The 27,665-nt window shown below is 41.3% G+C and overlaps 1 protein-coding gene across 2 annotated transcripts in view; it reads left to right on the top strand.

The window, feature by feature from the left end:
* Positions 1-8,006: 8,006 nt before the first annotated feature.
* LRP5 (LDL receptor related protein 5) overlaps positions 8,007-27,665 on the top strand; it is a 134,986-nt gene continuing 115,327 nt past the window's right edge. The window contains exon 1 of one of the 2 annotated variants that reach the window (XM_050335104.1): positions 8,007-8,193. In XM_050335104.1, the coding sequence (XP_050191061.1) occupies positions 8,103-8,193 (91 nt within the window). In that variant the 5' untranslated portion in view covers positions 8,007-8,102. The remainder of the gene's footprint in view (positions 8,194-27,665) is intronic. The other variant, XM_050335105.1, reaches the window with a different exon arrangement.

Raw genomic sequence — 27,665 nt, 5'->3', positions numbered from 1 at the left:
CATGCAGTGTAATCCCAACAAGAACCACTCCCAGTGCTGTCAACAAGAAGAGGGCAGGTTGAATTAATGTAACTGCATTCAGGATTGGTTTCGACATCCACCATTTTAATATCTAAATAGTCCTGGCACTGAGCCATATCATAGGGCCTCTCCCATGGAGTACGGTAGAAAGATTCCCATCTTGCTGGGACAGAGCAAGTCTTGCTTAGCATCTTAACCACCCACAAATATTAGTCAGATGGTAACTAGTTGAGCATGGTTTTACCCCTGCTTACAACATTTTTTGTCTTGAGCAGCTTTCAAACATGAAGGAAACTTCTAATGCTGAAAATTTTAAAAAATCACCTCAGTCTGTAATCTTGCCTGCAGTCTATTCAAGGGAGTACCTTACCACCAGGCTCTTCTGATACTATTGCTACATAATTCAGTCCTACTTGGTTGATGCTTTTAATGATGAAAGTGAGCTTTGTCATTTAGGTATGAATGGATATGACAGTCATGTGCTAGTGTAACATACTACTATTTTACGTGTGTATCAACTAGTCGGTTGGGGTGCAGAATGAGGCCAAACTTGGCAGTTATGTGAATAAACACTGTGTTTACTCTTCCTTCAAAAAACCTCTTGTTGCTCTACTTAGTCTCCAGTCACCTCTGCAGTGCAGAGATGTTCAGAACAGTGTAGGGGCATGTAAAGATCCTACCCTAAATCACATCATTTTTCCATGCCCCATTCAGTATCTGTTCTTGCATCCTCATTATCTCAGGGCAGTTCTGTCTGATTAATACTGCATTTGGAGAAGGCTTCTCATGTTACCCTTTTTCCTGTGTCCTTTAGATCCCTGTAGGCTGTGGAGAAAGGGAAGCGCCATTTTTTACAAACAGGCCTGCTTTGTTGGTTGCACAGATGTAGCTTAGGCTTTGCAGTCTAGGGAAAGAAGAAGGAGGAAGCAAAACTTATTTTCTTGTTGTGTTCAGCTTTTTGTTCTTAATTCTCTATAAGAAAAGTATTTCACTACATCCTTCTCTCTAAATGGGAGAGACATGCATTTGATGGATAGACTGTTCAGTGGATGAGGAATTGCTTGGATGGCTGCATCCAGAGGGTCAACAGCTCAATGCCCAGATGGAGATCAGTGATGAGTGGTGTCCCTCAGGGGTCCATACTGGGATCAGTACCGTTTATTGTCTTCATCAATGACACAGACAGAGGCATCAAGTGCACCCTCAGCAAGTTTGCAGGCAACACCAAGGTGAGTGGTGCAGCTGGCACACCTTAGGGATGGGATGCCATCCAGAGGGACATGGACAGGCTGAGAGATGGATTCGTGGGAACCTGGTGAGGTCCATCAAGGCCAGCTGCAAGGGGCTGCAGTTGGTTTGGGACAACCCACAGTATCAATACAGGTTGGGGGATGAAGGAATCAAGCACAACCCTGCCAAGAAGGACTTGGAGGTGCTGGTGGATGAAAAACTGGACATGTGCTGGCAACATGTACTTGCAGCCCAGAAAGCCAAACATATCCTGGGCTGCATCTAAAGCAGTGTGGCCAGCAGATTGAGAGAGGAGATGCTACCCTTCTGCTCCACTCTGGTGACACCCCACCTGGAGTGCTGCATCCAGGTCTGTGGTTCACAGCATGGGAAAGACTTTTGGAGCAGTCCAGAGGAGGCTGCAAAAACGATCAGAGGGCTGGAGCACCTCTGCTATGAGGAAAGGCTGAAAGAGTTGGGTTGTTCAGCCTGGAGAAGAAAAGGGTCCAGGGAGACGTTTTTGCAGCCTTTCAATACTAAAAACGGGCTTAAAAGAGAGATGGTGATAGACTGTTTAGCAGGGACTGTTGCAATAAGACAAGGGCTAATGGTTTTAAACTAACAGAGGGTAGATTCAGACTAGATATAACTGCCCTGGTTTCAGCTGGAATAGGGTTACTTTGCTTCCTAGTAGCTGGTATGGTGCTGTGTTTTGGATTTAGTATGAGAACAATGTTGATAACACTCTGATATTTTAGTTGTTACTAAGTAGTGTGACTCTAACTCAGGGTCTTCTCAGTTTCCCACATTCTGTCAGTGAGGAGGTGCACAGGAAGCTGTGAGGGAGGAGGGCCAGGACAGCTGACCTGAACTAGCCATACCATGGAACATCAGGCTCAGTACAGAAACCAGTGGGAGTTGGCCTGGAGCTGGTGATCACTGCTGGGGTGATGGGCTGGCCATCAATCAGTGGGTGGTGAGCAACTATATTGTGTATTGCTTGTTTTTCTTGGGGTTTATTCCTCACTTGAATTCTTTTCATTACAATTATTATTATTGTTGTTGTTGTTCCTGTTATTATGGTGATTATTATATTTTATTTTAATTCAATCATTCCACTGTTCTTATCTCAACCCACAAGTTTTACTTTTTTTCCTGATTCTCCTCCCCACAGGGTGGTGGGAGGGAGTGAGTAAGCAGCTCTGTGGTACTTAGTTGCAGGCTGGGGTTAAACCATGACAACATAAAGGAAGAAATGTTTTACACTGAGGGTGATAAAACATTGGAGCACATTGCCCAGAGACCTGGTAGATGCCCCATCCCTGGAAATATTCAAGGTCAGGTTGGATGGGGCTCTGAGCAAGCTGATCCAGTTGAAGATGTCTCTGCTCATTGCAGGGGCATTGGACTAGATGACTTTTAAAGGGTGCCTTCCAACCCAAATCATTCTGGGACTCACTTAGGGATTTTTTTAGACACTTTGAGACACTGGAGATCTTCTTCCTCTGCAACTGAATTTCCATGCTCTTTTATATCTCCTCTCTGAAACAGAATTTGATGATTAATAAGTAGCTAAAAGGTGTATCTCCAGTGCCAAGAATAGTTATTTTTGCAAGCAGTTTTGCAAAAATATCTGTCATGGAGGTTTCAAAGAAAAACTCTAACTGTACAGTGCAGGGAAATGGGATGACTGCTGTGGTAGTAGCTGTAGCAGGGAGTGTAGTTGTAACCAGAAAAGCTTTCAGAGTCCAAGTATCACCACCAAAAAACCCACTAGACTATTCTTATGTTTTCAGAAATTTTTATGGTGACATGTTTCTCAAGCACTGTCAGCCCCTCTGTTCCTGAGGTTGCTAGCCAGCAGGAGACTTTGGGAACAGGCTCTTTACCCTTGCTGTCTCACTTAAACATTGTTTCAAATGATAGCAGTGGGACATTTGTCATACTTTTTTAAATATTAGTTCTCCTCTTGTGAGCCATCTCTCTCCTTAAACTCATTTCTTCCAGGAAATCTCTGTCCTGTAGCACTCTGATCCCTTGACTTGCAATGTCTCCAGATTGCCCTGTATTTGAGTTACTGGCATGTGTGCCCTATTTGTCCCTGGTGGAGCAGAACCTGTTGGCAGATGGAGAGATGGGTATTGCTTTCTTTGATACTTTTCACTGAGCATCCTAAGATTTTTAAGCTTTCTCAATCCTTAAAGCCTCCCAATAAGCATAAAGAGTTCTGTATAGAAAATTTAAATACACCAAAATTTGGCTTCCTTTTCATCGTTTCTTTTAGGACTGTCTTAAAAGTACCTTACAATCTGTGGGCTGAAAGATCACCAATTTTAATCTAAACTGAAAAAGTTGCCCCTTTTGGTGTCTGCATGGCAGATTGTGCTGGTTTAATTGTTCAATTCATGTTAGAGTTGATCTGAGGAAGCAGGAGAAGGAAGGAGAAGAAAACTGCCACAGAGACAAAGTTGGGTTGCTGAGACATTTTAAGGAATAATTGTTTTCAGCAAATTAGGGTGTTATCTTTGTGCAATGCCAGGGAAACTGCATGATACAGGCAAAGGTATTATTTTTCTTACTATCATCTTCTTTATGGATAAGAAGGTGGTGATGGTAACACTTTTCTACCATTCCAGGCAGCTTGATGAGCGGCAGTACAGTGATTTAGTTTTAAACATTAAGTATTATTTGGTACCTAGGAAATCACCCTTTTCAAAGCAACATCTAAATGCCCCATGCAGCCTCAGGCCACTGTTGGGCTAGCTTGTGCTCAGAAGGATGTTCTGAATGGGCAAGACAGATGAAGGAAGACTAAAAATACCCCCTGAACAGGACAAATGTGAGCACCTGATGCTGGAGGAGAAACCAAGTGGTTTCTGTAGAGTCTGTGATGGGTAGAACTGGAGATTAAACCCAGGTTTTCTCAAGCTTGTCCTGGTGAGTCCTTGACCAAGCCCATCTCTTACCTAGACTACTTCAGATTTCTCCTCAGGAGGAGTAATCTTAACTATGGCTGGTGTGTATATATGTTTTTCTTAGTGTGTCTATTTTATTGAGGAAATGAGGGAACCTGTATGCAAATACTACTTTCTTCTGTAATTTCTGACTCATTCTAGGTTACCTGTAAATATTTCCTCTTGTAGTACAGGGTGATAAAGAATAGGGGTCCCTACATATAAGTAAACTGAGACTGCTTTCTATCTGAAAGCTGGCAGAATAAGGATGAAGAAATATATTTGAGACATAGGTAAAGGAAAATTATTTTGTGATATAGCCTTAGCAGTAGAGAAGGAAAATGTTTTCATGATGTCTTTGTTTCTCACTGACTACTTTGCCTCTCCTTTACAAAACACCAGAGAGCCTCAGCCTATCCAGATCTAGTGACTTCATCTTGACTAAACTGTGCTGCCCCAGAGAAATAAAGATGTGCGTCTTGGTACTGATATTCATCGTGAAACAAACATGAGTGTCAGTTGTAAAACAGTAAATTCACTTTAGGGGCTTCTGCAGTTGTCATTAAATGTTAGCTCTGCAGGAGATCAGACAGCTCTGGCAGCTGAGAGAGAAGAATACTGTAAACTGGGGTAGGAAGGAGAAATCCAGGAGGAGTAAACTTGCAGAAAACATTTCAGTTAAACCAAGTTTCCCAGCTCTTGTGGGATGGTTAAATTATCCTGGAGGACATCTCTAGGTGCTCAGATACAGCCAGGATCTCTGTTTTCTCTCCTGTATCTTTGCAAGTCCCTCCTTTCTGCATCAGGGATGGCAAAGGCAGAATGCAAGAACTGACTTGCTTACCCATTGACAGGGGAGGGCTGGGCTCCCAGTTTGGATTTCCCCCTTTCCTGCTTCCCACAGTAAGGCTCCAAATTTGCTGCAGTTTCCGTCACACTATACACAGAAATTATGAAAGTTAGGGAAATTATTCCCTCTGCTTCTTTCATTGTAGGAGAAAATGAGGAAATTCTAGACTGTGCCTTGCCCAGGGTTACACAAGAAATATTAGATGAATTGGGGTATTGGTTTTATTTTTGCTGTTTTACTTGGGCACTGTGAGATACAACAGTATGTAAAGAGATCCCTCTTTCTTCAGTAAGATGAAGAATAGAACCATGCTTTTGGTACCCTGATGGTTTTTTTCATTTGTTTGCTTGTTTTGGTTTTGTTTTGGTTTTTTGTTTGTTTTCCTTTAAACTGGTTTTTACTTTCGTGCAGAAATGTATATATCAGATATTTCAGGAATATCATAACTTTGCTTCACCTGGTTTTGCTGGAGGAATTTTTCCAGGGCTGGAAAACAGGTGGAAGGCAGCTTTCTCAGCACATGCACAAGACTTCAGAGTTGCACAACTCTAATTTCCTCCAAATTTCCCTGCCACATATTAACTGAGTTTAAAGTGGCATCTTCTGGAGAAATACTGTGTCTCTGGATGCCACCAGTTTTGTTGTCACTTTAGATGAAGGTCTTTAATATTTTTTTTCTTTTTTCTTTTTTTAGCAGAGGTGCTTATGGTCAAAGCCCCAAAGACATGTTCTGGTAAGACTCTCTTCCCTAGCTGCCTGCCTCCATGGCCTGATCTCTCTTCACATTTTGTTTTAGATATGAGTCAGTCTATTACCCAATCTGCTAATTGCTCACATATTGCTCTCTCTCCGTTTTGGTATAAAATGCTGCCAATCCTAAATTGCCCATGCAGTTTGACAGGGTCAGATAGGGAGATAAGCAAACAAGGCTTGGATGGAGCAGGGATAGCATCAGCCCTATTGCATCCTAGTACGGTATGTTGGGACACAGGATACCAAGTGCTGGGAGCAGCTTCTGGCCAAAAGAGAAGTTGCTCCTCCCCTACTCCAGCCTCATGGGCAGGCTCACCCACCCCACACGGCTTGGCGCTGACACTGGAAATATACAGGAATCATCTCAGCAACTGATCCCTGATCCTGTTGGAGGGGCACAAGGGAGGAAAGACAGGGAACCCAATGGCCCAGGTAGCATGAAGCTGATCCCTGATCCTGATCCCTGATCCCTGCCCAGGGGGATCCCTTTCCAGGGAAGGAAATTGACACACAAACCAGTTTTGTGTATGAGCCTGATCTGATGGTGGTTTAGGATGGGATACACAACCACAGTTCCCAGGGCCTGCTGCAAGTGCAACCGTTTAATGTGCCCTTTTTCTGCCTCTGACTTTAATTAACCCCAGTTACTGTGATGCCAGGACTACTCAGTAATTTCCAGGATGCAGGAGGTTGGACCCATCAAAAAAATCCCTTCACTGTCTTCAACAAAGAAATCTTTTTTTCCAGTTATTTGTCTGGTGTTGGTCAGTTTTTTAAAGCAGATCCAAACCAAAACACTTATTCAGTTGGTGTTCACACAAAGTTTTGCTATTGATGATTTACAGCAGCCTAGATTTGGGCTGCAGTTCAGTACAAACCTATGACAAAAGACCAACATCTGCTTTTCCCATCTTGAAGATAGTTGAGATTTTTCTAGGTTTTAAATGCCACCTAAAATGAGCCCCCTTAAAATACATGTTCTTTATATGTTAAAGCAGCAGCAAGATACAGAAGAAAACTTTTTTTTCCCTTTGCAGGTCATCCTTAAGGTCAGCACTATGAGCCTTTCGTAACTCCTTGATTTTTTAAACTGCCTTCTTTTCCAAGTTGAATACCACTGACTTTAGTGCTTTGGTTTGTTTTGTCTTTTAGACCTTTTCCCCTTGCAGGGACACCTGCAATGGAGTAACCAACAGGACTTAAAACAATTCTTGAATATTTGATCCTGGTATTTGACCTGGGCAGGGATCCATGAGACACCAAGAAAAAAAAAATCTCAGCTGCTGTTGTAGCAGCCACAGCAAGGTAAATAAATTAGTATATGGCAACTGTGAACTCTGGAATTCATTCACCTCTGAAATGAAATGAAAGTATTAAATGTAACATCCATTTGTTAAGTACTTGCTTGAGACTTACAAGAATGGTTTAAGGGGATGCCAGGCAGACCTCTGTGGATTCCATCTCTATAAAAGGCCATCTAGCATCTTTTTTTTTTTTTTTTTAATTGTAAAATTCGTGCCAGAACAAGGGGAAATGGAGACTGAAATGAAAATTCTTGACTTACCGTGTTTGTTTGTTTATATCCCTGCGAGGGAGGCGGGGGCACTATCTGGCCCGTGAAAGGTGCAGGGCAGAGTTTATGCCTCTTTCGTAGTGGTAATGTGTTTATAGGAGCAGGTGGCATGTTTACCAGGGCGGGGGGAAGAAGGCAACAAAAGATTATTGTTGAATGCAGTTTTATTTGAAAACTAATGTTTCGCATAGGAGTGACTTTATAAAGCATTTGTTTTGGTGGGAGGAGAAAGGCAAAAGGGAACCTCCATTTGGGAAGAAAACAACCACCTCTTTTCCTGGAGACAGAAAAAGGGCGGGCGTCCCCGCTCTTAACTTCTAAATCCACGACAGAAACGCAGCGAGCTCTCTTCTCCAACCTTCCCCTCTGGTTTTGGAGTAATTGCTCCAGAATGAACGAGATTTAAAAAGATGAAAATAAAGAAGAACCCCCCGCAATCCCAGCTCCTTCCCCCGCGGCCAGGTGTACCCGCGCGGGACACGCCGCTCCGGGACGGTGCGCCCCCGCCTGCTCCCGGGATGCGGTGCGAGCTGCGATCCTACATCCCAGCCCCCTCCCTGGCGGCGGCGGCAGGAGGAGGAGGAGGTGGAGGAGGAGGAGGGTCGGGTCGGCTCCAGCGCCTCCCCCCTTCCCCGCCTCCCTCCTCGCCGAGCGCAGCGCCCCGAGCATGGATCCTGCCTGAGCAGCTCCGAGGGCTCCGGCGCTGCTGCGGCGGCACAACATGGAGGCGGCGGCCCCGCCGCTCCCGCTGCTGCTGCTGCTGCGGCTCCTGGCCGCCTCCGTGCTGCGCTGCGAGCCGGGCCCGGCCGGGGGTAAGCTCGCCGGGGCGTCGCGGGGCCCGGGCCGGCGGGGAGGCGAGCGCCGCTGTCCCTTTTGTTGTCGGACTTGGGCAAACTTTCCCCCGCGCTCCGCCGGGAGGGGCGGGAGCGGGGCCAGGCTCCCGCGGGCGGAGAGGACGCGCACATGGACGAGACGGGGCGGGAGGAGGACGGGAGGCTGGGTGCGTCGCTTACCCCTCCACTCCCGAACTATTCCTCCTCGCCCCTCTTTTCTGCAAAAAGGGGGCGCAGGAAGAGGAGGCCTCTCCTCCCCCTTCCCTCGGGACGTATCCCGCTGGGGGGGGGTGGAGCGGTCTCCCCCGGGGTGGCTCAGGTAAACGCGTACAGTTGCAAAAAGAGAGACAAAAGTCGCCCCCCAGCCCCCCCGCCCCCACTCCCGTCCTTCCGCGGTCCCGGGCAGGGATTTTTCTGGAGTTTGGAGGGGTCGGTGTCGGGTGTCGCTCAAACTCTTGGCAGGGCTGGGGAGGGGGTGGGGGGAAGGCGAGTTCGGTGCGTGTGTCCTGCGTGTCCCCCTCCCGCCCCAGCTCCGTTCTCAGGCTCCAGGCGGGTGACGGGGGGTGGCGCTGCAGCGGGAGGAACCGGCCGGCCCGGCTGGAGGCGGTGGGCGGGGGTCGGGTCCATCCCGGCCCGGCTGCGGGTGCCCGGCCCGGGTCCAGCCCCGCGGGCACTGCCGGAGCTGGAGCTCCTGCCCCGGACCGGCCGAGCGCTGGGCCCCTCGGCAGCCCGCGCCCCGTCCCGGGCACGGAGCCTGCCCTTTGCTTTGCCTTGCAGTACTGTCTTTAAGTGAGTGTGCTAATCCTTTTAAATCACAAATAAACGGAGGCGGTGCTCTGCCTGCAGCGTCCGTGGGGAGCGGACCAGGGTCCGTTCTCCTCCGTTTTTCCTGAATGCTGCTCCGGTCCAACTTTGTCTCTCCCAGGACGGGGAGTTTCGAGCTGCATGTGTAAGACTTCTGGTTTTTTGCTGCTGCATCTGGTCTTCCTGCATACATCACCCCGGTGCTTCAGCAAGCTGAAACCTAGTTGTTGCGATTTCCTAGGTAGTTTAGAAAACTCGGCAGTGTGGCCAAGGCTGTCAGAACATCACCTCAGGGCCTCTTTTTATTAGGCCACCCACCTTTTCAAACCTCCTGTAATTATTAGAACTGTCATTTAGAGCAAGAGAACGGACCATTTTCTGCTGGCATCATCATTCTATATTTTTAGTTGGAGCTCTTATATGGGTGTGTATTATTGTATTGCTTATCCGTCTGGATTATATGAAAAAGATGCCCTTCATATCTTAGGATGCACCTTCTCCATGCACATTACCACAGTCTTTTAAAAATGTTTCAGAAAGCCTGAAGTGCGGCTTGTGCCTTTCTGAACACTTATGTTTGTGTAAAGGTGTTCATGTTCCTGCTCAACTGAATGAAGCTAGTGTAGCTTTAGGGGGAAAAAAATCAACTTCTAGCACTCTTAAATGAAGGCTGATAGTGTTCAGGATTTTCTGAGATTTACTTAACGGACTCTAATAGAAAGAGATATTTTAAAAAAGGGATAACTTAGGAAAATGAGTTCTCGATAAAATTAAGGAATAAGTTGTAACTTGGAGTTTGGTTTTCATTCACCTCCTTTTAGAGACACTGATTCTTTTAATGTAGAGTATGTTCATCGTGAACAATCCTTAATTCCTTAACGTGCACGGAAGAACTCTTCTGCAAATGTTCCATTTCTAATAATTAGCTAAAGAGTCTTGGTTATAAATCTTAATGACATTGCCTTTGTTCTGCCTACTTAGTACGAAAGTATGTGATTCTTTTGTCGCATTGATCTGTACAGTACTTTTAAGGACAGCTCATCTGTCCTTTTAGAAGGAGTATGGATGTACTGTGAGAGGCTCTCCATGGGTTTAGTTCCATTTTTGAGAAGCCCCACTCTGTAAGGAGATGCCTGAATTTTACCTATTAAAAGTATTTTGATGTGCTTATCTTACAAATATGTAAATACATCTCTGCACTTTGGGTATTTGATGGAGCTTCTGCAGTATTAAAGCTTCTGTGAAGTTTCATGTGTTTTAATAGATCTTGAATACTTTGGCTGTGAAATAATTTTGCTGTAGAGCTAAGTTCTCGCTCTGTACGTGGTGGTGTCAGGGGTGGCTTTATTTATGTGGCTTGAAATAATGATAAACCTGTTACAGATATGGGTTATACTTGACTCTCATTTCACTGTGATAAGGCAAAATGATCATTACAATTGGTGCTTCCTTGAAGGGTGGAATCTCTTGCCCATTCAAAGTATTTTATGCTTTTGTCTGAAAATACTTCAAGTTCTGAATGCTTAATATTGCAGAGCAGGTATTTTATGTGGGGCTCTTAAAACCTTTAAGTTGAGATAGTTCTTGTTTAAGAACAGTCTTAAACAAGAATTATTTTTACTTAAACTCACAAGTGCATAATTAGCTGTGACTTGTCCTGCACTAGAATGTTTCCCAAAATCATGAGATTGTATCTTAATTTTCTTTAATGGAACTGCTATTTGCCTGATACCAAGAAACACAAGATCCAGAAGAGTAAACAGAGAAGTTAACAGGATGGTTACAAATGCTTGAAACTCGGGGTGCAGCATGAAATAAAAAAATGCATTTGAGCACAATCTTAAAATGACTTTTAATCCATATCGTTTTTCCTGAGATGACCTAAAGGTAGTGAAATATATCACTATGTTTAAATGTAGAATGTAGCAGTAAAGATCACTTACTAATTTTATGACAGGTAAATGTGCTATATAGGAGTCCTCAACTGCATTTCATTGCCATTTCAGTCAGTCTGTCATTGATTTAGGGGCCTGTTTTCCTAGTAACTACTACTAGCATGATGTGAGGGCCTGTCACAAATCATAGTCATAAATCCTCTTGAAATAGTGAGCAAATACTGAAAGTTAAGACTGGCTCTGAAGTTTAAGTTGATACTTTCAAAGCACAGAATCTTCTCTTCAAAGTTAAATGGCTTTAACTATCTTATAGGGAATTCATTTGTTATTATTTCATTTTGAATTAAATTATTTTAAATTTAAATTAACTTTCAAGCCTCCAGAGGTGCTGTAAAATCACTCATACTATCGATGTGTCTGAAATACATAGATCAGCATGACATACAAAGTCAATGCTTTAGAAGAACGTGAATGTATTTCATTGATATCCCAGTATAAATTTCACCATTGTCTCTTACTGCTTTAACTTAAGAATTTATGTTTTACTTGTGTATAATGTAGTTGTTAGTAAAATAGACCATGGGATTTGTTCCAGCTGTAAATTTTCTGAGTCCTGCATGTTTCTTGAATAATGCAAGCCAAGGTAACTTTTTAGCAAACGCAGAGATTGTTTCTGGGAACTTGTTATCCTTTAGTGTTTGGGTAAGGTTTGGCAGCATAACAACAAATAAAGGTTACAAAACGTCTCCTAGAGTATAGACCCACGTGACTATTATAAAAGACTGTACAATGTAACTTTGCTTCTAGTTAAAAATTAGCCAGTAGTGTACAGTTAAAAGCAGTTGTTTCTTTTTGTTAAATTAGAAATAAATTTCACTATTGGTGGTGCTCAGAAACAGCTATAGTGATGAGGTGTAGTGTCCTGTTAAATCAGTATTTCTTGTGAACATACTTATTGTACGAAAGCAGCGTGTCTTGAGACTGAGAACAATGTTTAAATTCCTTGTTAGAATGAAGAGAAATAAAGTTACGTACAGCAGCTTCTTTCTAACAAATTCGCTTATTTCTTTCCCTATGTGTTTAACCCAAACTATTAAACATTCAAAATGTTTGGCAGTTGTAAGTTTGGGATTTCTCTTGGGAGTTTATATGGCTGAAAAAAAGCGCAGCACTGAGAACACTCGAAGGAAATAGATGTTATTTTCTGCTCAAGATGTTTGTGAAGAACTCAAATAGGTACCAACCCAAGCCCCAAGAATAGAATAAGTATCCCCCCAGTTTGTGGCACAGGCGAGGAGCGATGCAGCTCCTCTATGCATAGTAGAGAAGAGCATTTTGTTTAGAGATTTTTGAGACATATGGATTATTTTCTTTTTCACTATTCTACTTTGCAACAGGATGTGTCCAGCAACTTCAAGTTCACATAGGGCAGGAGCAAATAATTAAGATTTTGGTTAGGGGTGCTGGCTAGCCAAACCCATGTGCTGTCTGGACACTTGGAACTTTCTGAAGAAGGCAAAGATGTGCCATCTCCTGACAGCTCACAGCTGGAGCTTCTGAACTGGAAAAAGCACCTCTGGAGAGTCCTACCCCTGTTTAGTTAGGCTATGGAAAAAATCATGATGGAGTCAAAAGACATTTTTAGCAATTCTTGAGATTTTGTGTGATGAAACAGTTGTGGTGAGAGGAGGAAAGAAAATGGGAACTATGTCCCACAAAGTATTGTTCAGTACAGTTGTTTCTTAAGAGTTTATGGGCCAATAATTTTTCTGGTTTCTTCTCTCTTAAAAAAATCAGAATGTGGAACTCACCAGTGTCTTGTCTTTGTGGTTTCTGTTTACTAAAGATTGAAAATATCTGTTAAGCCGCACAATTCTACTGAGAAGCTCCAAAGAGTGTAAGGAATGGGTGGTGGACTGGTAAGGGTGTTAACAATCCATTTAATAAACAAGATTTTTAATTTAACTGTTCTTTCCCTTATTCTTGCTTGACTCACATTTTGCCTGCCAGCATAGGCAGATGTAAGGTGTCATTTTGTATTGATGTTAAATGCGTGGACAACTTTTGCAAGGATGCCAGTAAATTGACACAGGCTTGATTTAAATTGGTGTGTTTGCTGTGGATGATAAAAGCATTAAAGCAATTGAAACTGCTTTTAAACCAATAAATAATTTGTATGTGTGGTGTGTTAGATTAACTTAATGGAACAGCCTACTGCGAGAAGGAATTTCTCGACTGTGAATCAGCTACAGAATTGTCTTCATTTCACAGTATGAAGGTTTATTGCTACTGCAATAAACACCACTGACAGCAGATGCAATAGTAAGTTCCTGGTGTGACTGTCAATGGTCTGAAAAGCTTAAATGTTGGCATATGTATTTAAAAATGTTCCTGCTTAATAATATAATAGTTGTTGAATAATGCTTGGCACTTTTGGCTTTCTGAAGTGCTGGACGAATTTTAGCTATTTCTGAATATTCTGTTAGGATAGCATGTATTATTTATCTTTTATACATAAGAGAATCGAGCTTCCCCAGTTAAAGCTCACTTACTTTAAACAGTAACAAAAGTTGTCTTTGTGGCAGGCAGAATTTTTGAACTCTGGTCTTCCAGTTGAGACTGTAGACAGTAACCAGAGCATCGGTCGTTGAATCTGGTGTGCGGTTCCTGAGCTATGGTAAAAGATGATGCAACTGGAGAAATGAAGTTCAAAGTGTGTTAGGGTATAACTCTTCCCTCTACTATGAAAAGTAGAAAGATGGAAATTGTATTTCTGGTTTTTATTTGGTTACACAAAGGTCTTGATTTTAATTTTTTTCTCATGGATTTTTATTAAAGGATGTGTGCTGTTCTGTGAAAGTGCAGTGCTCTTAGGTTAGTGGTTCTGTCCTTCTTACAGGACTCTTGTTGGCTTGAGTTTTGTCTGAGAGGGAGATGAATGATTGAGTTACTTATCTTGACGTCTCTTCATTTGATTCAGAATTTGACAACATTTTGTGATGGTGATTCCAGAGGTTCTCTGTTGCCCTTTCTTTAGATTGCCTTGTCTGTATATTTACTTTATTTCACCGTGATGTTGCATTAAATGTGATTCATTCAACATTTATTAATACTGGCTTTTGGAAGTGGCTTGTTAGACGATTGTAAAGGTGATAAATTAGCCCTAGGGGAATCTTGATCCTCAGCCTGCAAGAATTAGATCGAAGGTAGGAGGGGGCAGTCAGTAAGGACAGAAGTTTGACCTCTTCTTTTTGTGATGTTTAAGAGTAAAAAAAAAACTAGAGAGGGTGAGCAAGTGTTGCCTGCTTTGTGTTTCTGAACCTTTAGACAGATGAGGAGTAGCAGTGGATTGAGTGCACCTGCTTAGGGAACTATTTAGCAACTATTTAGCTTTTGGGTTTGGGAATCAAATAGTATTACTATAATGTGACTTTGCAGATGTTCTTTTTCTTTTCTGCTGTTCAGTGCTGGTTTTGACTAAATCAAAAGGAAAAAGAGTGGATGATCTGAGGGGACATGATGAGAGTGTACAGTGCTGTTGTAATCTATCGGTTATTGATATGTTGTTTGAGAACTTTTATGGAATGTTGCATGTACTTAATGGCTTAAGCCATATATTTTAGGTTTTATATTCTAGGTTTTGAATTAGGCACAGATTACCAGCAGTAATGTAATTAAATCCTTGTCAATAACTTACATGCCTTCTGCAGAAATTGCAGATTCATGGATGCTTTGTCTAGTCCTTGTACTATTTTTCATTAATTTTGTATGGACACATTATTTGCTGTTCTTCCAAAATGAAAGTCTTCTAGCTGGACTTAAGACAGGGGGAAAAAAAAATCTGTAGAAGATTAGAAATGTAATTAAATTGGTGTGTTTTTTCTGTAGAGTATGGTTATCCAGAAGGTGAAATTGCTTCCTTTTATACTTTTATAAATTGAGAGGGAGATACATCCCCATACCTGCTTGGTGTACTTGTCTTTATGTGAAATAAAACACCAGAGAATGTGGTGACATCGTGACAATATATAGGAAATAAGTAACAACATATCTTGTGGACCAGCCAAAACAAAATGATTTTCTGAGAGCTACTGCTTTGAGCTGGCCGGCATGTAGGATGTCCTCACCTGCAGCTGCACTTTATGACATGCTTCTGCCATTCTCTTTTCTTAAATACTTGGTTTTGGCCTTGCTTAAAGAGGTGAAATGCTTTTATAGTGAACTCTCCATGATGGCAGTGATCAAAGGTAGCTTGGTATTGTTTAGTACGTGCTCCTGAAGTAAACAGCTGGGTTGTGCATGGTATAGGTGAGCGTTTTGCAGGTTTCCCACCATGACACATCTCCAGGAGCTTTCTGGCTTATGACACCTGAAACTTTGTTTCTTTGTAGTGTAGATTTTTTCTTCTTGTTTCTCAGACTTCATAAATAACATACTTTTTATATCTGTCTTATCAGATAAGATTGAGGGGTATTTTTTGTGTTGTTGAGTGAGTATTCTGCCAGCTACTTTATTGTTACAAGGTTTTACTCTGTCTTGCACTCTGTGAGGTTCTTGGGCACTTTATCATGTCATGTTCTATCAGTCCATCATTTCTAGGGTGCTGCAGAAGCTGTGGCATATTCCTGTGTAATCAGACTTTGTCTGAAAAAGCTGTCAAGGGTTGAAATCTCAGTGTGTTGAACTTTAGAAAGTCTTCTAATCTGATTTCTCTAGTTTTAGTTTTAGGAGTGGAATATACTTGATATTTGAGGCAAGGTGAAAGACCATAGGTCTTTACTGTTATGTTTATTGTTCGTGGATTACTTCCAAATAATTAGTAAGGGATAGTTTCTACAAGGTTTTGTACAGATACAAAAGTAACGTTTTTGGGGCAAAGTATGATTGCTTTAGAAGGACAATGACAAAGCTGTGGCTAGAGTAACTTAGGAAATGTTGCTGCTGTGTATCTGTCTTCAAAATACTGTTTTTAGTTCTGTGGTTGGTTGACCTTGGCTGGTTGCCACATGCTCACCAAAGCTGCTCTATCATTCCTTTTCTCAACTGGATAGGGGAGAGAAAATACAACAAAAACCTTGTGGATTGAGATAAGCACAGGCAGAGATCACTCACCAATTACTGTCACAGGCAAAACAAACTTGGGGAAATTAGTTGAATTTATTGCCAGTCAAATTGGATTAGGATCATGAGAAGTAAAAATCTTAAAAATACGTTTCCCTCACTCCTACTTTGCTCCTGGGCTTAACTTTATTCCCAGTTCTCTACCTTCTCCCCTCAAATGGCACAGGGGGACATGGAAAGGGGGCTTAGACAGTTCATCACACATTGTCTCTGCTGCTCCTTCCTCCTCAAAGGGAGGACTCCTCACACTCTTCTGTTCCACTGTGGTGTTTCTCCCATGTGCTCCCTGACCTTCTCCAGTGTGAGGCCTTCCCACGGGCTGTGGATCTTCAAGAATGGCTCTAGTTTGGGTCCCTTCCACAGGGTGTAGTCCTTCAGGAACAGAGACTGCTCTAGTGTGGGTATCCTGTGGGCTCTCAAGTCCTGCCAGCAAACCTGCTCCGTGTAGGCTTTTATCTCCATGGGTCCACAGGTCCTGCCAGGAGCCTGCTCTGGCACGGGCTTCCCACAGGGTCACAACCTCCTTTGGGCACCCTCCTGCTCCAGTGTGGTGTCCTCAACAGGCTGCAGGGAAATCTCTGCTTGAGTGCCTCGAGCAACTCCTCCCCTTCCTTCTGCACTGCCCTTGGTGTCCACATGGCTGTTTCTCTCACATATTCTCACTTCTCTCTTCCTTGGGCCCAATTTGCTTCTACACAATAACTTTTTTTCCTTCTTTAATATGTTGTCCCTGGGATGCTACCACTGTCAGTGATGGACTTGGCCTTGACCAGTGTTGGTATTGGCTCTGTAGAACATAGGGGAAGAATCATCTCAGAGAAATCACCTCTGTAGCCCCCCTGATTGCCAAAACATTGCCACACCAACACAATACAAGTTCAGTCACTTAGACCAGTGTCTTGGTGATGCCAGGAAAATATATTCTGAAATAGAGCTATCTTTTTATCTGTTTTATATTTCATTATAGAGGAAGAGAAAAAGTAAGAGTTTGCCTCTAGGATAAGAAGCTGTCTCTCCTGATGACAGTGAATAATTCAAGGAAGAAAAGGAATGAAAGCTTATGAAATTTATTCTCTGTTGTGTAACTACAGGGGATGTCTATATAACATACTTAGTGTTCATTCTTAGCACTTGTAGCTTACTAATGAAAGCCAGTATGCTGTTTCTTGAACTTCCCAAAGCAGCAGAATTTAAAAACCAAAAACCTAATCCTTTGTTATATAGAAGGTGTCACCTTTGGCCACTGAATCATAAATTACCCAGTGTTAGATTTATATTGGTCACTACTTACATCATGCACATTGTTCAAAGAGCTTTGGAGGCTTTGTGTAACTACTTATTTCAAATAAAGTGTCACTTATAAATTCTGTCCCATCGAAGTAAGGTTACTCATGGCCATCAAGTTTCCTGTTTTCTCTGTTACATTTTGCTTTCATTTCAGTCATTGAAAATGTTCTGATTCTAGAACAAGAAAAAGCCCAGAATAGAGTTACCTGCCATGAAGGAATGAATTTTGACATAAAATATGATATAAATGATACAAATAGTTTTTCTTTAAGTTTTTCTCTGAATGCTTCCCCTGCTTGAGATTCGGCAGCTTGAAGTATGATGTGTTTAAACAGCAATTTTTTTATCCAGAGGGAAAATGTTTTAGCCTCAGAAATCTGTATTGCTGACTTACCTGGATGTGTCTTCACCAAAACATGTGAAAGCAAATTAAACTGCTGAGTTATTCATGTTCCCATGTGAGAGCTAAGAGGATGAAAATGCTCATGGGTAGCGTTTTCCACTTAGGTCTACACAGCTGTGGATGATTTAAAAAAAAAAAAATCTGTACATTGTCTCCATCTTCAATAGCTGAGTAAAAGAAATACATAGTTAGGGGAAATTTTTGTCTGTCTGGATTTTAGCAGCATGTTTTTTATGTCTGGATAAAGTTGACTTACGTACTTACTCTCAATCTCAAGTTTGCAGGTGTTCAATGGTAGAAAGAGTTACACATCTGGATTTACTTAAGCAAGCTACATAGTGAGAGTTACTAGGTAGGGTGTGGCTAATGCAGGCAAAATTGTAGTGAAGCTTCAATAAATTGGAATAGAATTGTTTGCAGTCTTTCCTTGCCCCTAAAACCTGTATGAACTTGGATTTGCATCTCATTTGATCTAACTTCAATAGCCATTCCACACTAAGCCACAAAGCCCTCTGACACTCAATGTCAGCTGTGATTTTTGGAACCTGAGTGCAGGAGGGGAAGGTTTTCTATGATGCCATTAAAAAGGTGCATTTTTCAGTTGCAAATGTCAGGCAACTACTAGAAGGAACCGTGTATGTTCTAAAGAGTCAGAGAATATTCCTGGAGGCTTTTTGAATTGAGTAACTGAAGTCTTAAGGAAGCTCAAAACCCAGTTTCTGTGAACACTGTAACTAACTGGAAGGGACCTGGCGGTCCTGGTCGATGGCAAGTTGAATCAGCCAAAGCATCGCCAGCCAGGCAAGGGAGGGGATTGTCCTGCTCTGCTCTGCACTGGTGAAGCCTCACCTTTAATATTGTGTGCAATTTTGGGCACCACAATATAAGAAAGATATTAAGCTATTAGAGAGTGTCTAAAGGAGGGTAATGAAGATGGTGAAGGGCCTTAAAGGGGAAGATGTGTGAGGAGCAGCTGAGGTCACTTGGTCTGTTCAGCCTGGAGAAGAGGAGGCTGAGGGGAGACCTCATTGCAGTCACAACTTCCTTGAGAGGGCAAGAGGAGGAGCAGTCACTAATCTCATCTCTGTGGTGACCAGGGACAGGAGCTGAGGGAATGACCTGAAGTTGTGTCAGGGGAGATTTAGATTGGATATTAGAAGAAGGTTCATCACCTAGAGGGTGATTGGGCACTGGAACACACAGGACCAAGCCTACCAGAGTTCAAGGAGTGTTTGGGTGATACTCTCAGGCACCTGGTTTGACTGTTGGAGGGTCCTGTGCAGGACCATGATTTAGTCTCTGTGATCCACGTGGGTCCCTTCCAACTCCGCATAGTCTGTGATTCTGTAATGCTAAAATTTGGAGAAATGCACACACACCAGGAAATATGTAAGCCAGCATTGGATGATATTTGCAGTAAATAAACCATTTTTTACAGGTATTCTGTAAGAGTTGCAGACAACTGAAGTGAGCTCTATGGTTTGTGTGTAGCTACCAGACCACTCAGTTTCCTGGAGCAGAGGCAGATTTTCTTCTAGTTCAGAGAAGTGCTGACCTAGGCAGTAGTAATTTCTTACAAGGTTTATGGTTCTTGCTAGTTTATGGTGAAGTATGTACATGGGGAAGACTGTAAGATTTTGGGGGGGATGGGGTGATGGTGGTAAAGTTTTCCATGTATGTGTGTGAGCATGTATACATTATGTATCTGTATTCTTACATGTTTACACACTTGGTTAACCAGTTTCGCCTGCTCTGGTTTTTTCCTCTCACTCTGATGGTTGTGTTATTGAATAACCTCCTGTTCTGAAAAAAAGCCCCACAACCAAAACCACAACCATGCTTTTTATGCTTTAACTCCTGATGTCAGATGTCAATACATAGCTTTAAGGAGAAAGGTTTCACAGTCACTAGGTATGGGACTACAGTTCAGTATACCCAGATTTGGTTTTGGTGTTGTTACTGAAATATGCTTTTAAGTCTGTGAACTCCCTGCATTTCATCTGAGAAAAGGTGACACTGATTCATAAATGGTCTCTCTGAATGCATCTTGGAGCGTTTTACACAAGAAGCACCTCAGAGTGATCTTCTCCTGTACATTTTAAAATAACCATCTAGTAGTAAACCTACTTTGTTTGACTCCATTGTATTACTCTCTCAATAACTGGTGTTTCATTAGAGAGAACTGAAGCCACAAACTAACAGGGTGGTAGGTAAAGTATTCATGAGAAGGCAGGTCAATATGCATTTTATTAATCAAAATTTTGTGCCTGATACATTTTGCGCACCAAAATATTTGATCTTGCATAACCACTTTTGCAGTCATTATTTTAGAATTTCTGCGTGTATTGCTCTCCTGTATTGGTAGTATTTCTTCTTCTTCTTCTCTTGAAAGCTATTCTAGGCAGGGATCTTGTGTATTTTTTTCCAAGCTTTTACCTGCTTGCTTTGTGTTATGTTCCTCCCCCCCTCAACTGTCTGATTAACCAAGATTGCTAAAGGCTGAAATGTCTGTAGGTGGGTAATTAAAAACAGTGGTCAAGAGAGCGCTTGGAAACTTGTTGGGTTACTTACCTAAGTAGGATGATGAGGCAGCATCATTGAATGAAAGGCAGAAAACCAAACCCTAAACAAACCAAAACAAAAAATCAACCCCCAAACACCCTCCTGTTTCTGGCAGTTTGGAAAGGCTGCTTGCTGTCCCTTTAGCATGTAGCTCCACTGACATTGTCTGCCCAGGACAGAATTGGTCAAACTGGAGAAGGTGCAACATAGTGAAGTTTTCGAGGAATGCTGTTTATACTCAACCTACTGCACAACAGAGAGAAGATGAGCACATAGAAGTACTTTACCCTTGTGACCTCTATTGGTATTATCTCTCACTTTGCATGGTCCAAATTAAGGTCTTCATTGTTAGCTGCAAAAGATTTAAGTGATCTAGGATTCATTTACCTTGGGTATTATCACCATGACACATTTAGCTCTTCTCCATCCTGCGACAGTAATTAGAGTTCATGGAAAATAACTCTGGTTGCTGATCCCCAGGTTGTGGAACTCCTGGCATCTGGAGTTGGAGCACATCTGGCGCTGGTCCTCAGAGGCAGAACAGAGCCAGCCCAGAGCTTACTGCCTGTGGGGAATGATGCAAGTGACTTGTTTTCTCTGAACAATGGCTATGGGATCTTTGTAAGCATTGGCCTTTCGCCTGTTTTTTTTTTTTAATTTTTTTTTTTCCTGAGGAAGTCTGTGTGCAATGAGGGAGGATGTGGAGCACTGTAAGTTTTCGATACAGCTGACTCAGTCCTCCAAGCAATCCTTGCTTCTTGACAGTGGTGCTCTTATATCTGCAAAATGCATGTTTAGAAGGTTTTGGTAGATATAGGTAAAGATTTTGGTGTGTCATTTTTTTTGTGCTTTTCTGACTCCTAGGGTTTTGTAGAGTCAGTGTTGCAGGGACATAGAAGAAAGTTTTCTTTTTAAAGGAGTTGTATTTAACTGTTCAATTTGAGGAATTTTCTTGGAGTCTGTTAGAATCACCTTCCTTGTACAATTTATAAGGCTTTTGTAGGGTAACAAAACTTGCTTCATTTGAATTAGAATATGAATTCAAAACCTAACAGCTATTCCAGAATTACTTCCCCAGGGGTATTTGTATTTTGGAATGGTTTCCCCACAAAGATCAGTTCTGGAATACTTTATTATAGTCCTTTCTCTGTCTTGGTGCTGGAACTCATTTCACACTGTGGGAATTAAGAGTGAGTTACAGGCTCACATTACTGCATCTGAGCATCTGCTGGTCACATCCTGATGTAAACTGTTTCATTATCGTGGTTGTTTATAATAGGACACCTCTGCAAGTGCTTGTTGATAGCCTGTTAGGACCCTTTTGTCCACAAATACTGGTTGCTGAGGGAGGATGTTTTCCAAGAGTCTGTGAGAACGTTTCAGGTCACATGGCAAGAGTGTCTTTCAGATAAGTTTTTGGCCCTTGATTGGTAATGAGACAGAGGTAGGTGGGAGGACTTTGAATAGACAGCAGGAAAAGTATTGGTTTGCCTGGGAGGCTGCAGTGCAGGACAGATTCACTCAACTAGGGTACCAGTATGGGGCAGGAATTTGTTCTTTTACTTGTAAATTCTGCTGTTCTATTTTAGTTACTTTTAAATTCTCCAGGTGTTTAGATCCTTGACCATGAAGTGTGAGGAAGCTGCTTTACACATTCTTTCATATGCTCAGTTTGAAACTCTAGCAGAAGGTTTTGTTTGTTTGTTTGTTTGTTTTTACTTATTTTATTTTTATAATAAAACCTTGGTCTGTGTTGGAAACTAAAATGAGTTCAGGTGTCTCATCCCTGCTACAGAACCATCACTGCTGTTGCAAACCACTGTGTTGACAGGAACTCATCTTTGGATCAGTAAAACTTCATAGCAATCTAGAGATGATGTACAAGTGCTAATGAGAAGCATCTGCATGGCTTCTGGAGGATTGGGCATCAACAGAAGATTGTGAAGAGGTTGCAGGGATAAAAATATGACTTGTCAGCTGCTGTGCTGTGCTGTGCTCTGAAATACAGCTGCATGCAGTGCTTTCTCCTGTGTAACTTGTTTTCCATTTTATTGTGAGGCAGAAGCAGTAAACCAAATTCTACAAAACCCTCCCAATTTTCTGAAGGAACTAGAGTTTTGATAACTTTTTTTTTTTAACTAAAATGTTTGTATGCAAGAAGAGAGCAGTCAAGCACAGTGGGAGATTTTTAGGCATTATGTGCACACACTTAAAACTGCAAAAGGAAACTTTAGCACCAGTTTGTTATTATAAAGTCTGAACTAATGTTGGCTGTTTATAAAAGGGAATGGACTTCACAAGGTTATTTTCTTATTTAAACTTCAGCAGGACACTGGGAACAGATTACTGTGAGTATTTGAGTAAGTAGTGTTTGCTTAGTGTGCCTGGCAACATTTCTTTTAATGAAAATTTAACTTTTAAGCTATTCAAGTTCAATTTCAAAACTTTGGCCTTCAGCAGGAGAGTAAGATGACTGGAAGAAAAAAAAATAGCGTTTTGGGGGTTTTTTTGCAGTTACTGATGTGTATGATGTCAGCTGTCAGATCACTGTTGTGTATTTGGCCAAAAGCGACTGTGTTTTATTATCTTTATTCCGAAAGACTTTGAAACATGGAATGGTAATTTATTCAGAGTCCTGTAATAAATATTGCTTAATCCCAGGAGGAAAATTTTTGCTGGGATGATCCCAAAACATTAACAAATAGATCAGTCTGCAGCAGATAGCGTTCTATGCCTGTCTTTCTCCCACGTTTGGCTGAACATGTGCCAAATGTATGATCAGACTCTTTGCTGGATACTACAGATCTCCCAGCTTCAACTCCACCTGTTGCACTGGCTTCAGCAATGCACTGGCAAAGCAGTAATGGTTTCAAAATTCTTCCCAGTGTCTGAAATGGCATGTAACTTTCTAGTTCTGACAGCTGTAAGTTCATGTTAAAAAAACAAGAATTCCTGCAACTTGTCTACTAGCTACCTCAAAGCACATTTTTCTAAATAGTTGTAAAACTGGCACTAAAAAAAAAGCCCTTAATTTTGTTTATCTGCAGTTCATTGTTTAGATTTTAGTTATTTTTTTACTCTTCCCCAGAGGCTGATTTGACACTTAAATGGAACTGAACAACTGGTTCTCTTGTTGCTTCCTAAATCCTGGAGAAGTGTTTGTTTTTCTTCTGTTGTTGTTGTGGGTTTTTTGTTGGTGTTTTTTATGCAATATTTAGGCACAGATCTTGCAAATGAAGTTGCAACAGCGTCTTGCCATTTAGTGAATTTACCAATTTTCTTTATTCTGGAGTCTGTTGGGAACTTTTCGTGACTAATGATGTTGCATTAAGCGTGAACAAAACCGAGCTTGTTTGCAACACCTGGCATAGATTAGGAAGGGACCGTGTTTCAAGTGGAGTGCTTTGTCCAGTGGTTTTAGTTGGTGCAGCATCCAGCTTCATACTCCATCCAGTGACAGCACAAAAATGTGTGGCTGAGTAGTAAGCTAGGGCTGAAAGTAACCTCTTTAGTTACCTTTTGTATTGTGGAATGTCTTGTCTGTGCTCAATTACTTTTTTTAACTTCCCTCTTGCCTCCCCTTCCCTCCCCTTTGCCATTCTCCCCCCTCCATCAAACATTTTATTAATAAATACGTGTATCAGAAAAGAGAAGGAGGGAAACTGGTCTATGATATAGGATAAAATACTATTTAAATCAATTTTTCTCTAACCCAATAAAACTGTGATACTGAAAGATCAAGTATTTGATGATTCTAACATATTCAACTTTGAAGGAAGGATAATGCCACGTTTCCATGCAATTCACATGTTGCACAGCCTGTGATGTGATGATTCTTTGTGTTGTTTGTTTTTTGTTTGGGTTTTTTTAATAAAAAAAATCTAAACTCAGTGTGTTATTTTTGCTAGTCTTTAATTGTTTGTGCTGCACCTCATTAGAGACAAGAATAGCATCTTGGAGAATCTTCTGAGCAATGCAGAAATGGAGCATGTGTTCGCATTTACAGTGTGATGTGATGTGAAAGAGGGTTAATTGTATGGATTAACTGTTCTCCGGAGTAAATGGATGTTTTCTCCTTTGATGTTGTGGTGTCCTTGGACAATGGGCTGAAGTTTTTGAAAGTTTCAGCTTAAGTAGCCTTTAGAAATGTTTGGTGTCATTTGCTGTCAAGTCTTGTTACCTCATTAAGTGTGTCTGTATATGTGTTTATGTATATTTATATGTGTATATATATATATATAAACATACTCTGCATTCTAAGGTTTTATAAAGGAAATAACTTAATGCTATGATCAGCAAAGCACATTCTTGAGGGGTTTTAAATGCCCTGGCTTCCTCCAAGTTAAACTTAAGAAAGTTGATGCTTCTCACATGTTGATAACAGGGGAAATAAAGCACATCTTCTCACTTCAGAGATTCTTGATGCAAAGCAGTGGATGGATGATAATGACTTCTACTTACTGGCCCCTCAGTGACTTTTTTAAAATAAGTTGGTGGTTTTGAATCTCATTCCTGCTGAGATAATATGTATTGCACAGTACTGCTTTACACTGCAGCTATTGGTCATGGCAAAAGAGACAAAACCCCTTAATTATCCTCAAAAGTGAATTACTTTCTGTCCCCCAAGTGAAGTCTGTTGGTATCAAGGTTGACCTGTACTGCTCATGGTAATTAACAGAGGACTCACATGAGCAGGGAGTTCTGGATTTTAGATTGCCTTTTTAAAGAAGAACACATTTGCATTTTAATTTGCATCTTTTTTAGTTCTTTTCTGCACTGGATGAGCTTGATGAAGGACTTATCTATTTCCACTTTGTACTACATTTATTGTAATATTGCAGTACTTTCTGGAAGGAAAGCATGAAGGTTTTGAGCAATTATTTATTTAGTTACAGGAGCTGTCTACATGCAGCAGAGAAGTGAAGGCTTTTGTTGACAAGTTTGTGCTTGTTTGGTGTGGGTTTGAGTGTTTTTTGTTGGTGGTGGTTTTGTTGGTAGACTTTTTTTGGGTTTTTTTGAGGAGAAAGCTGTTTTTCATAAAAAGCAAGTGCTTTTGTGGTCTAGTTTACATCTAGTTTTTAGAGAAGGTAGGTTTTTCCTCTATTTTAACAATAGTCTGGTTGTTCACCCTTCTTTTTCAGAGAGTGCTTCAAAGGCTAGATGGATGCAGGCAGTATGTTCAATTTCCTTCCATTTCAAAAATGAAATTTAAGGTGTCTGCAGTTTGTTTTTGAAATTATTCACATAAGGCTTACATTTGGGGCATACTACATTTTCATGCTACATTTATTATGTAGGAAAAACAGCCCCTCTTGTTAGCATGTAAATCTGTGGGTTCAATTGGGTTCATAAGCCTCTGTTGTATTATGAGAGGGTAGATGTGTACTTTTGTATTTAATCATTGTCATTCATACCTGGAGGGAGTTACTTAAATGCACGTGGTCATTTCTTGCGTGTATTTGATGTTTATTAACAGTTTGCTGCAGGGTCTTGGTTATAAAGAGTTAAAATGCAGTAGTTACTTGCTGACAGTGTGCTGGTGTCTGGCGTATTTGTCACATTTCTGAATTTGAAATGTGGCTCTAGACTCATAGCTTTTTGTATTAACAGTTGTATTTTGCAGTGGGTTTAATAAGTAAAAAAATACGCACGTGTTTAATTGGGAGGGCAGGATCCAGGACATTTAAACTCTGAAGCAGTCTGTGACAGCTGGAAATAGAAGAGGTGTAAAAACTGGTTGTAATAAGCATACTATGCTTAACAGGCTTTTACCAGAGAGCAGACACTTGGCACTGATACTTAGTTCAGCTAGGAATGTGTTAAATGCAAAGCAGTGGAGAGTATTAAGTATATTCTGCCTTAGACTCCCAGTCTGACTTCTGAATGGTGGCAGTATTTATTAATTTTTCTCAACTATTGCATGTGGTTCAAATAGTCATTTGGAATATCCTTCATCTGAAATGCCCTGGATGTTTTTCAGACACCAAGAGAGAAAGGTTCCTGCTGTGAAAGTCCTGGGTCATGTCTTCATTGCTGAAACAGGTGTAATTATTACATTGATACTGCAATCTTGATGTAAAATTCCTGATAGAGTCAGTGCAACTCTGTGCAGCTGATGAAATCTCAGGTGGAGGAGTTAAATAAAGACACTGACTTTTCACTTGATGTAAAAATTTCCAATTCTCCTCTGGCATTTTAACATTGAAATAGCTGTCTCAATGTGATAATTACATCTTTCTCTTTAGCAATGAAGGCACAGCCTAATAGTGCAAATGAAGGGTGGAGAAAGGGGATATGGTGCATAAAACAGAATGATCAGGTCACTCGTGACCACACATCGCTTGACTTAGTTTTGTTTTAGTATAAACAAGTGCACTTTGTTCTGTCTCCCATGATATTGCTTCCTTGTGTACTAATAGCTTGTGCACTTTCTTCTGCAGAATAAAAGGATAGGGTTTGGATAAAAAAGCATTTAGTTACACTCCTCTAGATGTATTGTTTCTCCAAAGTCCAGTTTCTTATTTGCAGTACACCTTTTCTAGGCTGCCAAAGGAATGGGAAATTCGAGGTGGCTGAGATCATTCCTAAGCTGTCCATTATAGTAAAACCTATGCCTTTTTTAAAAAAAAACTGTAAGGTAGCTTGATGGTATGAAAAGGATATAAGTTACTCTGTCTGGAAAGAAACACTAGTTATGGTTCTACTAGGGTTCTATTTAGCACACTGGGCTCTTGTCTTGGCTGTGCCATGGACTGCATGACCCTCAATCCTCTGTGGGCTTTCTTTCAGTCTTTGCCTTGTGTTTCTAGACACAAGTTTTTCAGCTGTGACAGTCCTTTACAATGTGTCCATATTGAGTCTATCAGGGTGTAAATCTCAATTCTTACTTGTAGGTGTTTCCATGATACGAATGATGACAGTTTGTGTTGTGTAGTTTGTGTTGTTTGTTTTTTCCCCCCGTGTAGTTCCTTTGCAGGGAGATTCTGATTTTACCCCCCTTTTATAATGGACTTAGGGCTTTTTAGATACTCACTTCCTTTCTTGTTTGGGAAAGGCAGATATGCATTGGGTTGAAACAATAATTAGGCTTGGCTGTTTATACAGGTGGGGAAACCACGTGTAGGAGAAAAAGGAAGAATTAATCTTGGAGTGAACTGGGAAGAAAAGAATAATTGTTTTTATTCTCCAGCTTGCTGTTGAAGTTGAGGTGCACCATACTTTCCTAGTACCTCTCCTACTTTGTGTTTCTGTAAAATGAGGGGTTTTGACAATGTTGTGACAGCTTCTTTTGCATATGCATTGCAGACAGTAAATTTCTTACGCTGGTGGGATGTTACTGAGACTCACATGAAAATGTAAAGAGGTAAATAAGCCTAACT

Source organism: Myiozetetes cayanensis, unplaced genomic scaffold (genome assembly GCF_022539395.1).
Source record: "Myiozetetes cayanensis isolate MyiCay16 unplaced genomic scaffold, myiCay2020 scf6-25, whole genome shotgun sequence".
In the NCBI taxonomy this organism is placed as follows: Eukaryota; Metazoa; Chordata; class Aves; order Passeriformes; family Tyrannidae; genus Myiozetetes; species Myiozetetes cayanensis.
The sequence above is the reverse complement of the archived record's forward strand: the minus strand, read 5'-3'. Positions and strand labels throughout refer to the sequence as shown.